This window comes from Brachycentrus maculatus, unplaced genomic scaffold (assembly GCF_059751285.1).
Source record: "Brachycentrus maculatus isolate JH-2025_06_01 unplaced genomic scaffold, ASM5975128v1 h1tg000027l, whole genome shotgun sequence".
Lineage (NCBI taxonomy): Eukaryota > Metazoa > Arthropoda > Insecta > Trichoptera > Brachycentridae > Brachycentrus > Brachycentrus maculatus.
In genome coordinates this window covers 125,571-141,283 of record NW_028280781.1, presented here as the reverse complement: position 1 = coordinate 141,283, position 15,713 = coordinate 125,571, and the positions used below count along the sequence as shown (strand labels likewise).

Below are 15,713 nucleotides of genomic sequence, written 5' to 3'. Positions count from 1 at the left end.
ATTTTATTGCTCTTAAATTGTACTCACCTTAGGAGGTATTTGAGGTAGTTGTATCACAGAAGACCTTCTCTTATTGATGGTATTTTCATACTCCACGGTTGTGGTGACAGAAGACCTGTCTGCTGTGGTGTAATCCTGACCGAAGTAGTACCCCCCACTGTCCCACTGTCTATCTTCCTCATTAACCGTGAAGTTTTCCTCTCCCGGGTAGTAGCTAGACGTATCGTAGAACTCTTCGTAGCTGGTCTGCTTCGAAAACATGTTTTGATCTCTGAAAATTGAAAAAAAAATATATACACGAAACATTAAAAGTTCTATTCACAGTGATCAAGAAAACAATGAATCACAAATGTTTTGTTTATGTTAAGAATAAAAATAATATTAATAATATAAATAAAGAACCCTTTTGCGTTAAATAGTTACTCAAGGGCGTTTACTTCCTTAATAGTGTATTAAATAGTAAACATCCTTGAACGTCTCAAGGATGCAATGCTAAAATTAATACTAAGCTTTATATACAGTTTTTAAAAATGATGCTGAATGCACAAAAATATGTGTAACAATGGATTTTAGGAAAAAAGTGGTTTAACGAATTTAATTTAAATTAAAACTGGATAGGTAGCACCACAATTTTACTGTCGAATAAATTAATGAAGGAGTTGATGGATTTATCAAATTTTCACACAACGGGCTTTAAGGTACATATTTATATATTATTTATTATAATTAGTGACTTCAACCATATTTAAATAAAAAAATAATATTATTTATCAGACACTAGAGTCTTGATCCTACGGATGATATCTTAACTTCAAATGGAATATTTATTAGAAAGAAGATGAAAGTCCGAACATCACAGTATATAAAGTGATCATAAGCAAGCCTGACTTCCATGTTCTTACCTTAACAGACTTCTTCATCTACAATATATTGAGATGTCATTAAAATGTTTAGTAATGGCACTGTAAATATCTTTGGAGAAGGTCTATAAAATTTGGATTAAAAGTTATATTTTTATTTGAAATTAGCTTACGTTAAAAAAAAAAACAAAAAAAACAAACCTAGCTGTGTACGTGGGAGTTAGGTCACAAGTCTCATCGTATGAAGTATTCTGTCTCTCCAAACTTGGCTTCCTTGTTGGTGTAACTGAAATAATTAAATAAAAATAACGATTAAAATTTAATCAATGAACCTCTCATCATCCTAACTGTAAAAAATGCATTTATCTTTTATTTCGAGACACATTTTTATAAACTTTATAGTAAAATATTCAAAAATTGTTTTTACATCTTTTATTTGGCACTATTTTAACAGTCTTCTCCGTTCCTTAAGAAAATGTATGTTTCCCATAACAAAACGGTAGAAAGAATATTACCAAATAGAAGTATTGAAAAATAAAATTGAGCTTTCATTTTTGTAAAGTTTAATATGAATTTTATCAGTACCATAAACAGACCAATATCTGTTGTAGAACCAAGAAAATCCAATTTTATAATGTCTAAAACTTCTCTTAGTCACATATTATCCATAAAAATAAAAATGTAAAGGTTTTTTTTTTCCATCAAAATGTTGCATTTATATTCGCCCTTTTATTTATTTGCATAAGTTGAAAAAAATGTTCGTTTATTTTATAATTTTTTTAATATATCCTTAAGATATTCACAGTTGGCAGGTTTTGATGATAATAGCAGCGTCATCTGTCAAACGAAACAGCAATTCAAGCTATATTAACTATTGCTTATAGAGGACCGCCTGATTTTGATTATTCACTTTTACTGTTTTTTTTATGTTTGCCATTGTATTGTGGTTCCATGGATATTTCAATACTTTACAATTTTTGTAAATTAAACATGAGCTTTCAGTTTTATTCCTTTTTAATTTTATCATACAACCTAAGTTACGCGTGTCTAAATAAAGTTTGTTCAAAAATAATATTAAAAAAAAACTTATTATCATAAAACATTTTTTTGATTAATATTTAATTCACTACCACAAGCTTTTTTTTAGATTTTTCTTAAAATAATGTTGAAATATTTTTTTTAATATTTTTTTTTCTCACTTCTCGTTCTTCGCGATGGTGGTCCAATTGCAGAATGAAACGAAGCGTCTGACTCCATACTATGCTGACCCAATAATTGGTTCTGCCTCCAACCCTCCATCCTGAAAATATATGAAAAAAATCAGGAAATGAATAAACCTGAAAAATATGAGCTACACTGAAAAAACAATGTTTGTGATTGTTTCGCTTTTAAGTTTAATGAAATATTATAATTAACACCTGATTTTATGAACTGAAAAAATAATACGTTACCTTGTTTTATATTTGCCAATATATTGCTACTGTAAATTTAATTCAATATTATTCTGCTTAAAGTACCAATATTTTTAGTTCATTTTTCTGTACGACATCATGGTAGAAACAATTGTAATAAACCCTTGATAAAATAAAACTACTTCAGTCAGATATCATGAATTCTAAATTATTAATAAAGTTAGGGTTGCCATATTTTCCCGCGATCCCATTGGGACATTTCAACTAACAAATCATTTTCTATTTTCAGATTTTTTTATCGGTTTCGGAGATTTTTTAGGCCCATCAGGACTCCTAAATCCTTGTCTAAGAAATATTGGATGATTAACGATCCCCTTTTTCAGATTTTCTGAAACTTTCAGGACCTTAAAATGTTTCAAATATCGACATATTTCCAGGTTTCCAAGATGTTGGGACACCACAGTCATTAATAGTGACATGTTCCAATATATCGGCAACCCTAATGTTGTATCATTCAATAAATTGGTTCTTTCAGTCATAGAGTTCAACTTAATGTTTTGTGGAAACTGTAATGGTTTTACGTGGAAATTGATTTATAACTGTCACAAACCACTTATTTCAATTTGATTGAAAAGTAATTTGCTTCATTATAATACCATTACTTTTCATCAAAACTACTTGGTGACATATACTTGAGGTAATGGTGTTTTTTTTTCAAATAAGCTTGTGATTTTTGTGATTGTGATATGTTTGAATGCAGGCATTCTCATGGTTTTGTGATGGAATAAAATGGATAATGAAATGTTTCTGATTGCTAAAAAAGCATCTTGAAATTAAAAAAAATATTGTGATTTTATAAATTGATTTAGCAGTCACTTTCTGGTAATATCTATTTATTCTGCATTTAATTTTTACTTGGTAAATAGAATTTTTTCTTAAAATGTATTTTGACACGCTTTTTGGTGCATTCTGCATTATTATCAAACAATGTATTTTGGTGTCATCGTTATGGTAAAATGATGCGAAAAGTATAGAAACAAGTGGCACAAATGATTAAAAGAAAAAACGGATTTTACACAGAAAAAAATAATTATGACCTTTTTCTCTATGGTTTTGAATTTCCTGATATTGTTTATGTTCAGTGATAAATAAATTTTAAAAATTAACCGATGATTTATAATATTAAATTACATGCAAAGAAAACACGTGTGGAATTTTTGTAATGTGAAAAATTAATGTGTTTTGTGAAGTAATGGAAGGTGTTTTATTATTAATAAATATTGCCTAATTTTCTATAAAGGAATTAAAATTCAAATTTGAAGCGTGAATTGTGAATTCATGGCAATCACCTGTCTTCATTTTCCCAGTCATATTTCCTTCGCCTGCAGATATTTAAATAAATAATAAATTAATATTAACAGTAAATAAAACAACTAGAGATCCAAATAAAAATAGAATATAATAAAAATACATATGCCTTTATTTATTAAATAATAAATTTTGTATTCTTAATACTGTTATTAAAAATATCTAATTATATTTACTAAAACTATTGAAATTCTATTGATTTAACTAAATATTAGTAAGAAAAAATGCTGATAGAACAATACTAGTAATCATAAGAAAATATTTATATAATTTGTCGATTGATTGGGTAAATGTAATGTTCAATGCTTAAGTGATTTAAAATATAAATAAAATAGAATGACATAAGTAAACATTTATATTAATATATTTGACATAGTGGTAATCCATTTTATCAAACACCTTATGTTCATATTGTTATCAACGATGAAGTAACCTTTTTTATCACTTAAAGCAAAAATTACTTCGAATGTGACCTGGGCTTAAATAAAATTAATTTGTGAATTATGGTAGTACTTGGTAGATACGCGTATAAATTATTAGACCTGGTCGACTCCTGAGTGTATCTCGGCTTACTGTTGATATATTTTTTATATGTTAAGGTTTGTAGGCAGGTAAAGAAGATACATTAATTAGTTGACCTGGTCGGCTCCTGAGTATATCTCAACCTACTGTTGTAGATATATTTTGTTTAGATATATTGTTTCAAATGTAAAAGTTTGTCGGTAGGTGTTTAAATTAGTTGACCTGGTCCGCTCCCGAGTGTATCTCAGCCTACTGTTGTAGATATATTTTGTTTAGATATATTGTTTTAAATGTCAAGTTTGTAGGAAGGTGTATAAATTAGTTGACCTGGTCGGCTCCTGAGTGTATCTCGGCCTACTGTTGTAGTAGAGCGGCTCCGGATCCGGCTCCCACCGCTGTCCCCCCCCGTACCCGTCGTCGTGCACCCCCCTCATGCTGCCGTACATCACTTCATCCCGCTCGTACGAGTTCTCTCGAGACGTCTCCAGCGAACGCTGAAAAGTAAACAGCCGGGTTAGGTAAGTTATAGGAAAAATTTACCTACTCAGTAAAATAATTTCTTTATATTTTTTTTATGTTTATTTTAGTCCGCCTCCGTGGTGTAATGGTTAGCGTGTTAAGCTACCGTGCGGTAGGTCCCGGTTCGATTCCCAGGGGTTCGATATTAGTAATTTTACAATCTTATATTTATTTAATATTACTATAAACTGGTCCCTAAATCGCAGAAGTGATCACCTAGCCTTCATGAAAGTAACGATCGAGATAGCACTGCTTAAATACGATGAAGTGCCCTATGCACCATTGGGTGCGGATAGAAGAATATTTATTTTATGGTGCTGCACGAGATATTAAAAAAAATAAAACTTGCTTAAAAAAAATAATCAAATGCAGTCGAATCTCTTATAACGAAAATAATTCGTTCCATAATCTTACTTGTAATGCGAAAAATTTTTTGTTTCGACTTGCTCTCCGAATTATGGAATTATTATGTGCATATGTATGTGTATGTGTATGTAGGTGCGTGTGTGTATACAATATGTGTGTAGTGTATCCATGTGACCGTAAGTGTGTGTGAGTGTATGTGTTTGCGAATTAATGTTTCTTTATATATCATGTATCTATTTGTGAAGACCTATAATTGGCTTTTTGTTTATTATTTTGTTGACTCTCTTGTATTTGTAGTAGTTGGTTTTTCTAAAAAAATAATTAAAAAAATAAATTAAAAAATAGAAAAAAAGTCCGGCTCACAAATAAATGCCGTGAAAAAGGACTTGCCCTTTTTCTGTGCTTGCTATGCGAAATGTCGCTCGTTATGGTAGCTACTTTTTTCTTTTTTTTTGCTCGCTATGTGAATAATTTGTTATGAGAGGTTTAACTGTATGTTGGAAAGGTGTCTTTACACGTTAACAGCTCGTTAAAAGTAATAATATCCATTAGAATACATTATTTTTCAACGCCTACTGCCAGGCAATCAGCGTCACTAACAGCGTCGGAATAGCTCTTGGGTGACGTTCGTTTTCATTTATTTTTCTATACAGGTAGGTTAAAAGGTTTACCGACGTGACGTAGATTCCAACTTCATGTTAAGTAGGTACTCGTCAGTTAAAATGAGTACAAAAATCACGAGTTTTTCAACTCACTGAGCCTTTATGAAAAAAATATTTGTGCTAGAAAAATAATTATTAACCTGTCCAGGAGTATTTTATATATTTTTTTACTTTTTATAAATTTATGTCATAGTCGATACTATAGGCAACATATTTTCTTTAATAAAAATATATTTACCCCAGTAAACATGATTTATCGAAACATCAATAATTTTGACATGAATCATGTTTTAAACATGTTTCGATATAAATCACGTCATAAATTATGTTTTGTATTGGTCGTATGTATACGATAATATTTTTGGACAGGTTAAATGATAATAATACGAAAAATCATAAAAATCAACATTTTGAAATTAAAGAAATTGACAAATATGACAGTGGTCTGTGTTACCACAGTAAATAAATAAAAATAAAAACAGTTCCTATCCCCTCTTCAACCTTCAACGTCCCAAAGATACAAATCTAAAATTTAGACTAACCTTCACATACGGCATTTGAAAATGCATCCAAAGACGTGTCACAATAGATTTGAAGGAAAAGTGGTATTTATTAAGTAAAACTTAAATAAAAATTAAATATTACGTTTACCTACCTAATAATGCAGGGGAATCATTATTAAATGTACACATCGTTTTAAAATAAACAATACCACATATACTCAAAGGCATTGATTTTTTGTTAGAAAAATACTGCGTAAAATATATTTCTTCGTTGTCGAAAATTCCAGGTAATTATTCTGAACAAGCATTGTTCGGCGGAAAAGTTTATGTGCTATAACCGAAAAAATATTCAATGTAAAGCTAACAATGACCACGCAGAAGAGTTTATTGTACTCGTACATCGATTAGATGTGTGACCTACATACAGACATTGTATATACTACAGATATATCTTTAGACATTTTCCCATCATATGAGATTACAAATACAATGCTTCAAATACCAAACTGATTTTTAAAAGAAAAAATTCTTCATTTTAATAAACGAGGACATAATAAAATATATGTGGAGCCGAAAAGCACAACTTAGTTTGGACTAAGGTCCTTGCAATATATTGCCTATACTCAAATTAACCAGCTGCCTGACATATATTAAATAGAAAGCTGTCAGGGATCCAAAATTATTGATATGAAAAAATACTTATGGAAAGATATCTGTGTTAATGATTAGTTATAAGTATGTATTCTTTTTTTCCTTTAAACATACTTCTTACCTTATGTTTTTTTTGCTGCTTATTTACTGTATTTTTATTGGTTTATATTTTTATTTTTTCTCTGTGTTTTCAAATTTGTTTTTTAATCTTGTTAAACTTAATCCCATGCCTTAAAAATGAGTAGTGTAAATTAATTTTTCTTCTTTTTATAGATCCTCAGGATCCATCTGTGCCGTCGTCTGTCGCTCTTGGGATGTTGACTGCCAGCTTTCTCTCCATATTTTTGGAGGTCTGCCTGGGGGTCTACGTCCTTCAAGGTTTCCTTGAAGCGCGATACGTGGAAGTCTGTCTTCTGACATTCTGTTTAAATGCTCATTCCAGTATCGCCTTCGTTTTCGTCTTCACTTCACGATATATTCCATCTTACACATTCTCCGGTTATCAGTATTTCTTACGCGAATACTCATTGAAATTACTCATCAGGAATATAAAACATATATATGAGACATCTGTATGTAATATGTTTAAGTAAATAAATAAAAATATGTAAATAAATCTTACTTGTGGAGTGTGTAATTGGTGAGCAGCGGCCTTAAATTGAGAAGCACTAGAATTGGGATGCTGGCCTACCGGGAAGTTGAGATCTGACGTGTAGTCGGAGTCTTCGGAGTACCCAGCTGGAAAACAACGTAGTCATTATTCATTAAGAGCACCAGTGGTTCCCAACCCATTTATCTTTTTACCCGCGACCGCCTCACTAAATTGGGAAATTTATTGGGAAATTGCTTTAAAAGGTTTACGGCTCTAACAGAGTGAGGTTGAGATGGTTGTAAACATAAATTTCTGATACATCAGCTGTGTATAAAACGTTTGAAAAACAGTAAATGTCGTAAGAGTATTTTTTAGAATAACTTCCAAGCGACTCTGAAATCCATCTACGGCTCATGCAACACCGTTTAACATGTTTCTACTTAGAGTCCAACTTTATAACTTTAACATTCTTTTCCATTTAAAGTGTGAGTTTTTAAACTTTTTATAATGTAAGTCACTATGGTTTGTGATTTTTTATTGAAAAATTAAAAAACAAAAACACTCGCCATCACGTTAAAGGCACGTATTTTAGAATTCTTTGATTTTAAGATAGCAATGAGCTTTCTTCCGTGATTAATTTTGATTCAATGATTTTACTTGTGCGCTAAATTCAATTTGTAAATTTTTGGGTGTAAACTATCTTACAAAAAATGAACAAAACTATCACTTCACAAAATTTGTATAACTAGTAAGGGTTTGGGTGAGGGGTGTATAGTGTTTTTTTTAAAGGAATAAACCGCAAAGTCTCTTATTTAAAAAGTTTTTCTGTAAATATGGTATTAAGGACAGGCAAAGTAAGACAATTGAAAATAAAAATTTCTTAAATTTATTTTGCAATAGATAGAAATAAAAAAATATATAAATATGAAAATATCACATTACCATATCCATTTTTTGTGCATTATTTTTACTTATTGAGCTTAAATTTGTTAATTTAATTTATAATTACGATATCAATAAAATCTAGTCGTATTTACATAGAAAAACTCGAAAATGCGCTCTTATACAAGTGTTTTATTTTTGTATTTAAATCATAAATTTTACTTGATCAATAAATAATACTAATTAAGGAATTTGTCGAAAAAGCAATGCAGGTTAGAGACTTAATAAATAGTAATTTAAATAGTAATAGTAATAATAATAGTTAAAAGTAATAGTAATAAAAATACGGAAAGGCTGTCCAGGAGACTCCACTATACTAAGTGAAGGTTAACATAATCTTACCTGAGAGGAGGATTTGAAATTCCCCTAAAACAACGTTCAACTCCAACATCATTCAAGCATTTTGATTCATGATTTTTGTCATTTATGAAATAAAACTTACAAATACTTCGGCATTTTTTGTTTTAAAATTATTCAAAACGTCTGATCTTCAATTTATTTTTTGATAAATATTCTCACGATCTACGGTCAAATTTCAATTTTCAATTTATTCAATAAAAAAATAATATATACATAACAAATAATATTCAAGGCGGATATATTAAAAGTAAGCAAGAAGACTTAAAGGTGTAGAAGAATCCCGCTTCGGAAAACTCCTTCGGACACATGGAACAGATCAATATCCAATGTGATATTGTTCAACGTAGCGGTAGCTCTTCCTACAGGCATAACCATCGGCAGGTTGGTCCTGTGTATAGGAATGTGAAACAATCTATGCCGACGCTGTCTTAGGTAACTATCGGGAACATACAGACCAATGCTCCGGATAATTTCAGGATTATCGATTATACCGCGCAATAATTGATAAAAATGCGTAATCAAATACACATTCCTTCTAGTCTCTAAACTATTGATAAATCCATAGATACGTGATGCAATGGCCAAACCGTCCATATCATAGTATTTTTTTAAAAATTTTGTTTTTAACATTTGCTATATTTTATTCTTGCTGTTTACTTTTAATGCATTTAATATTTGTGAAATTTTGTAATTGGAATGTTACAATTACCTGTTTTATTTGTTATTCATTTTTGTAAATGTATTTATTTTAATATTTCTGTTAAATTTCCATATGATTTTTTTTCATTATTTTTTTTACGAAAAACATATTTAAATAATACAAAATAGTTGGTACATATACAAAACATTTCAAATATAACGTTTCTACGCTTTCTTATAAAGAAGATACTTGTGTTTAGAGAATGAGTATGCTTTAAAAAAAAAATTGAGACATTTAATTAGTTCACCCTAACTACTGGGTGCCAGAATGGCGTGGAAGAGAGACAGATGAACTATAAAGAGAGATATGAACTGCATTTTCTTCACAATTTGGCCAATCAATCTTTGGATATACTATTGACTGAACATCGTTTGTCGTAAGGTCCGTATTATTATTATGCCATACACAAAGACTGGTGTCTTCCAAAAACCTCCCTTAAGAACATGCGTCATTAAAAAAAAAATTAAACAATGATTTATACATAGGTTCACTTACAATTCGCCGTATACTGCATTTGTCTCCTAGCCTGGTCAGCCCTTTCTTGTCCAGCGAGGCTGTTCAGAAGGTCGAGTTTCCTCTGTAACTCCGCTGCTTCTGTACCCTCAGCATCTAGAAATGAAAATTATATTTTTCAATAAATGGCAAAGTAGGGATGGATTCTTGCAGTATGTGTCGCCTTCTTTCAAAATCCGCCAGATCCAATTTTATTAATTTAAAAATAAATACTCTATCCGAATGTCAATTGTGGGTTTTATTGTTTAAAATATTTATATATTTGAAAACCCTGCTAAAAATACTTAAAAACAGCGTTGTATTTGAATTTCCGCTATATTCATGGAACTTGCCTTCTCACCCATATCGGCCAATCCAAGTCATTACCGCTTTGTGTCTCGTGTATTTGTTTAAATTACTGAAAAAAAAATCTTAAAAATTTTTTAAATTCTTTATTTTATAATATTTTATCTACAGATAGACAAATCTTTTAAATATAAATGTTACCCGGTGAATTTTGAATTTTTTGGTAAAACGACTTATCTCACGACCGACGATATACCTCATGAACAATGTCAAATTTCGCCAATGATTAGCCGTTTGAGTTGTCAAATTTTAAGTTCGAAACCGATGGTCTATGCTACAAACGATTTAGTAAAAGCAGATTTAGTACAAGTAGATCTTATCAAATGACATGCGATTGGCTTGGTACCCATCGATATCCCAACACATGATTTCGTTGTTGATGATGATGCAGTAATAAAGACATAAAGGAAAATAATGAACAGGACACATTTTCAATCGCTGTGAAAGAGGAATATATTGGGTACAATATATGTAGGGAAACATTAAAACAATTAAATGCATGATTTATTTGTCTAGTTTATTTGTAAAATGATAAATTGTTGTTGATATTATAATTAATATATTATTATATTATATTATTATATTTTATAAAAAAAAATATATTTTTTGTGTAGTATGACATGTCACCTACAAAATCAGAAATTAAATACAATATTCGGTTAATATTCAAAAGTCATTTTCATTATTTCTCGTCAACGACATTAAAAAATCTTTTATGTAAATATTGCTTTAGTATTTTTCGCATATTATGGGAAAAATTATTTTGCACTACGGTTAATGGATTACACCGAATTTTTTTAAACCAACATACTTGCAGGTTAAAATACGTTAGTTATATTCAAATAGTTTTTAAAATCAATAGTCAGACATAAGAGATAGAGGGCGGAAAAGTCAGAGAGAGAATACACAATTGTGCCAAAAGATGTCCAGAAATATGTGTTTATTAGACACGAGAATCAGGTAGACTCGGGCGAGTTATGAGACGAAGAAACTAAGCTGCGAAGTTTGGACATACATAGTAGCAGTTTCATTCACCAACTGTTACACATTCACTGTTATTATGTTTCCCGACGTTTACTTAAAACTTTATCCCGTATTCTCAACAGCCTTATCCCGAGATATTACTGAGGAAAATATGAGGAACTATTCTTACGATTGGACGGTGAAACTTTGCCTTGCCTTTTTCTTTCAACTTTATGGAAGTACGTAATTTTAATCTCGGCAAAGTATTTATTAAAGTTAACCCGCTTTATGTAGCTGAAATCCCCTTTAACAACCACCTTTTACGGTATCGCCATCATCTTCAGCGCTTTCGTGGAGGAGAGGAGAACTTAACGGTCCCTGTTGTATTCATTAATTAATATTTCATTTTCCGTTACAGTTCTACGAGTGCGAACAAAAATTTGATGAAGAAAATTGTGAGTATTTTTCCTTTGCAATGTATCTATGCTTTTATTTATAAATATGAATACGAATTAAAATAACGGTTTTTCAACAAAAACGAATAAAAAAATAGAATTATGGGTATTTACAGGGTTCACGACCTGTCGAAGGCTGGTTGAAATGATATAATTTATGCACGTCTAAAATGTATCATTCTGCCCATTATTGACTACAAAGGTACTCAAATTTCAAAGTTATATGTTTGCTTCTATTGACACTATTTTGAAGATGCTATGTTTTTGGTTGAATTAAGAAGGTTTTTTTACTAGCCGAGACCTTCAAGAAATGTTTGTAAAATTCTTTCCGAGTTAATTTACATACTAGGGGATGCATAGAAAAAAACTTTTTTAATTTTGTATTTAACTCTTATTAAGACCAGTATTTCGAGTACCTTTATACTCAAATATCGCTCATTCCTTTCATCAACGTCATATATAAAAAATCAACAATTTTTAGTTGTTCATGTTTTCAGAATGCCCAGGTAAGGTACTTTATCCCAGCAAAAGTGGCATATTTTAAACTAAATATTTACCTGCTACAGGGAAGAAAGTGTTGTTTTGCATTTTTAGGAAAATGTATTGTTTAATTATTTTTTTAAATATACTAAATATTTTTAAAATGCAGAAAAAACATTCAGGTTTTACTTAAAAAGATCTGTTGTTAATATAGTTATCTCGTATCGCACATTGATGAGATTTTCTATCAATATGGCTTTTAAATAGGGTATATACGTATGTCAGTCAAAAATCATTTATTTAAGAAAGGTGATATTTTTCTATTTTTATTTTTTATTTTTTAAATGATTACTTTAGGGGTTCAAATAGTAATCTTGTATCACCATTGCACATTGATGAGATTCTCTATTAAAAAAAATCTTCAGATTTTCGTTTTGTTTTTTCAGGAGATGTGATAAATAGTTGCAATAAACTTGATGTTACCTATTTATTAACTTTTGGTCCTTTCAAATTTCATTTTCTGCGGTTCCCCGTTTTGTGTTTTTTCTTACTTATAATTTATGGGGCATGACTCGCGCTATGTTGAAACGAGAAGCTTTAACCAACATTTTGCACAAAGACTTGATTTTCTTTTTAGTCCAAAAATAAATCGTACCTGTCTCCACTAGAATTAATTCAACAAATGGTTTCATTTTCTTGCTAACTCATTCCTGGCCTACGTCAAATAGCTCAAATAATTGTATGTTTAAATCAGCTTACGGAATAAATGTACATAAATTAGTATACAAAATATCGATCGTAAAAATTAAATTATTTTTGTCATCAAAGGACGGTTGCTTTATGGTTTATTTCAAAAATATTATTTGATGTAACCATCAATATTTGAAATGATATAAAATCCATTTTATAATTTCTTTGATGTCTTGAAAAAAATCACGAATCAATAAGCAAAATGTATCATTTGTATTAAACTTTCTCAGACAAAATATCTAAAATTTACGCATAATTCGAAAGGGGATATTTCAAAGCCTCCGGTCGTATTGAAAAAAAAACTGTACATAATAATACGAAGCTTACGACAAACGTTTTGCAGCCAGCAGCACGTTCAGAAATCAACTGCGCGAATGGAGGTATGAATGATCGAAAGAATACAGTTGATTATTGCTGTTTCAAAATGATAAAAGATTCAAAACTATTCGCCTTTTTTTGTAAAAATTAAAGGATTTCAATAGGAATCTAATAATACATCAAAATCTACATTTTCTCCATTTTCCGTGAAGCGGGTGGTTTCCTGGTTATATTTATACCCATTTCAATCATTTTAAATTAATTCCTTGTCCATTTAAGGCTTAAAAGGCTGAGAGATGCCGCCGGAAAGGACAACATGGAGGATGTACGCAAGAGCTTTGTCGTATAAACCGGAAAGCTTAGAATATATTACGTTCTGCCTCGCACAGATTTGCATTTGGCTTTTGTAGGCATTTTAGGTAGCATTATTGTTTGCGCGCAACTTTCTGATTGTGTTTTTCCCCTTTCTTTATTTTATTGCGTTGCAGAGTTATCTTAAACTTAAATTGGTGTGAACAAACGTTGACATAGTGACTGTACGGAAAACAAGGAAGAGAAAATTGAATGTAGGATATTAAAATTCGAAAAAATAGCGGGTTTAACATACCAGATAAATTTTCGCCATTGGGAGAATGTAATTTAAGTTGACTTCTTTCGAGCATGTTGAGCATATTCCATAATTATTTTCAAGGTACTTTTATGATCAATATTTGTCATTTTACGCCTAAATGTTTTTGATTTAAATAATTTTATTACTACTTCATTTTATTTTAAAACTTGTTGCAAATACTTTAATTTTTTATTTTTAAAAACACCTCACAAAATAAAATACGTGATGACATATTCATTTCTTCTTCTTACCCTTATGTGAATCGCATATAGTACTGCGTCATATAAAAGCAGTGTTAACTTAATCCTTTCACACATGAATGTAAGGTGATGTATCTAGCCCATCAGGAATCAGTCGAGGGGAATTTTTAATAAATTAATCAAAATAAGTAATTAAACATAAGCATAATGCAAAAAAATATTGATTTTTATTTTGATACCCCTTAAAACATCATTCGCGTTTGACAGAATTTAAGTTGCATGGATTAAAATGTGTCATAAAGACTGTTCGTTCTTTCACATTCAGTGTTGAGACTGATTCCAAAAAAAACATTAACAGGTACATAATCCTACTTTGACGAGGAATAGAAACGGAAGGGATTAATTATTGGTTTAGAATACTAAGAAGGTTCACGTGGAATAATAGCATAATAGCTCCTGTTCTATAATAATAATAATAATAATAATAATAATAAAACCCTTATCCACACCCCAGTGGTGCATAGGGCACTGCGTCATATAAACGCAGTGTTATCTTGATCGTTTACACATGAAGGAAAGATGATCAGCCCTCCGCTTCAGGTACCAGTCCAGGGTAATATTGAATAAATATATAGTGAAAAAATCACTTATATTTATTTTACTCCCCTTGGGAATCGAACCCGGGACCTTCAGAACGGTAGCCGAGCATGCTGACCATAACACTACGGAGGCGGACAAAATAATATAATACAAATAATAATAAACTATAATAGCTATTAAATATAAAAATAAACATAATAATTGTAAAAACCATGAATAATAATAACCGATCCATTAATTATAAAAAAAACGTAAAATTGAGTTTGCACCAAAAGGCCTCACTTTATTCAAAGCATACAATAATACTTATATTGTATTAAGGGTTTATATTGAAGAGTCATATTACGTTTCTCTTTAACAGAGTAAATTCTTAGTTGAGGTATTCCGCAACTTAAGAAGCTTAAGTTGTGGTAAGGCGGTTCATCTCTTCAAATGCTGACATAAAGTGAAAGCTCAATTTGGTTTTGATAGAAAATTTCAGCACGGTTGTTTTCTATTACAGGGTAAAACCTTTATATTTTGTTACTATAAGATCATATTAGCTAACCAAACACCACAGTCTGAACTATCTGAGAAATATATTTTATATATATAATTTTTTTATTAATAAATATTATTTTTCATGGATATATAAATATATTTTTCGTTGACGGATGGATTTGCATATTTATCCATAAAATTTCATTAAAATTTAAAGTCACAAATTGAATTTTTAAACTGGTCCACAAAAATAACAAAAATATTTTATCAGTGTACTACTACTAAAAAGACTGATGATTGTTCATTTTGACTAAAATATTTGTTTAAAAAAATATATTTCCTAGACTGTTTACTATATATCAAAAAATGTTTCATTTTATAACAACTGTTATAGTAAATAGGAAATACCCTTCTTAAAAAGCTTGATTTTCTAATTAAAACAATAGAAAAAGTGTGTTCTAATTTACAATATTCACCGCAGTTTGTTTGGGTTTTATCCTTTTGTATTGAAACTAATGTAGCGTATAAAAGAGACGCTTAAA

The 15,713-nt window shown here is 30.2% G+C and overlaps 1 protein-coding gene across 1 annotated transcript in view; it reads right to left on the bottom strand.

Moving 5' to 3' along the window:
* unc-13 (protein unc13 homolog) overlaps window positions 1–15,713 on the bottom strand; it is a 480,145-nt gene that overhangs the window by 356,986 nt on the left and 107,446 nt on the right. Inside the window, exons 6-11 of the mRNA XM_088270463.1 lie at window positions 9,953–10,066; window positions 7,486–7,601; window positions 4,490–4,656; window positions 2,060–2,160; window positions 1,062–1,146; window positions 28–271 (exon numbers count right to left, since the gene is read on the bottom strand). Coding sequence (XP_088126589.1) covers window positions 28–271; window positions 1,062–1,146; window positions 2,060–2,160; window positions 4,490–4,656; window positions 7,486–7,601; window positions 9,953–10,066 — 827 coding nt within the window. The remainder of the gene's footprint in view (window positions 1–27; window positions 272–1,061; window positions 1,147–2,059; window positions 2,161–4,489; window positions 4,657–7,485; window positions 7,602–9,952; window positions 10,067–15,713) is intronic.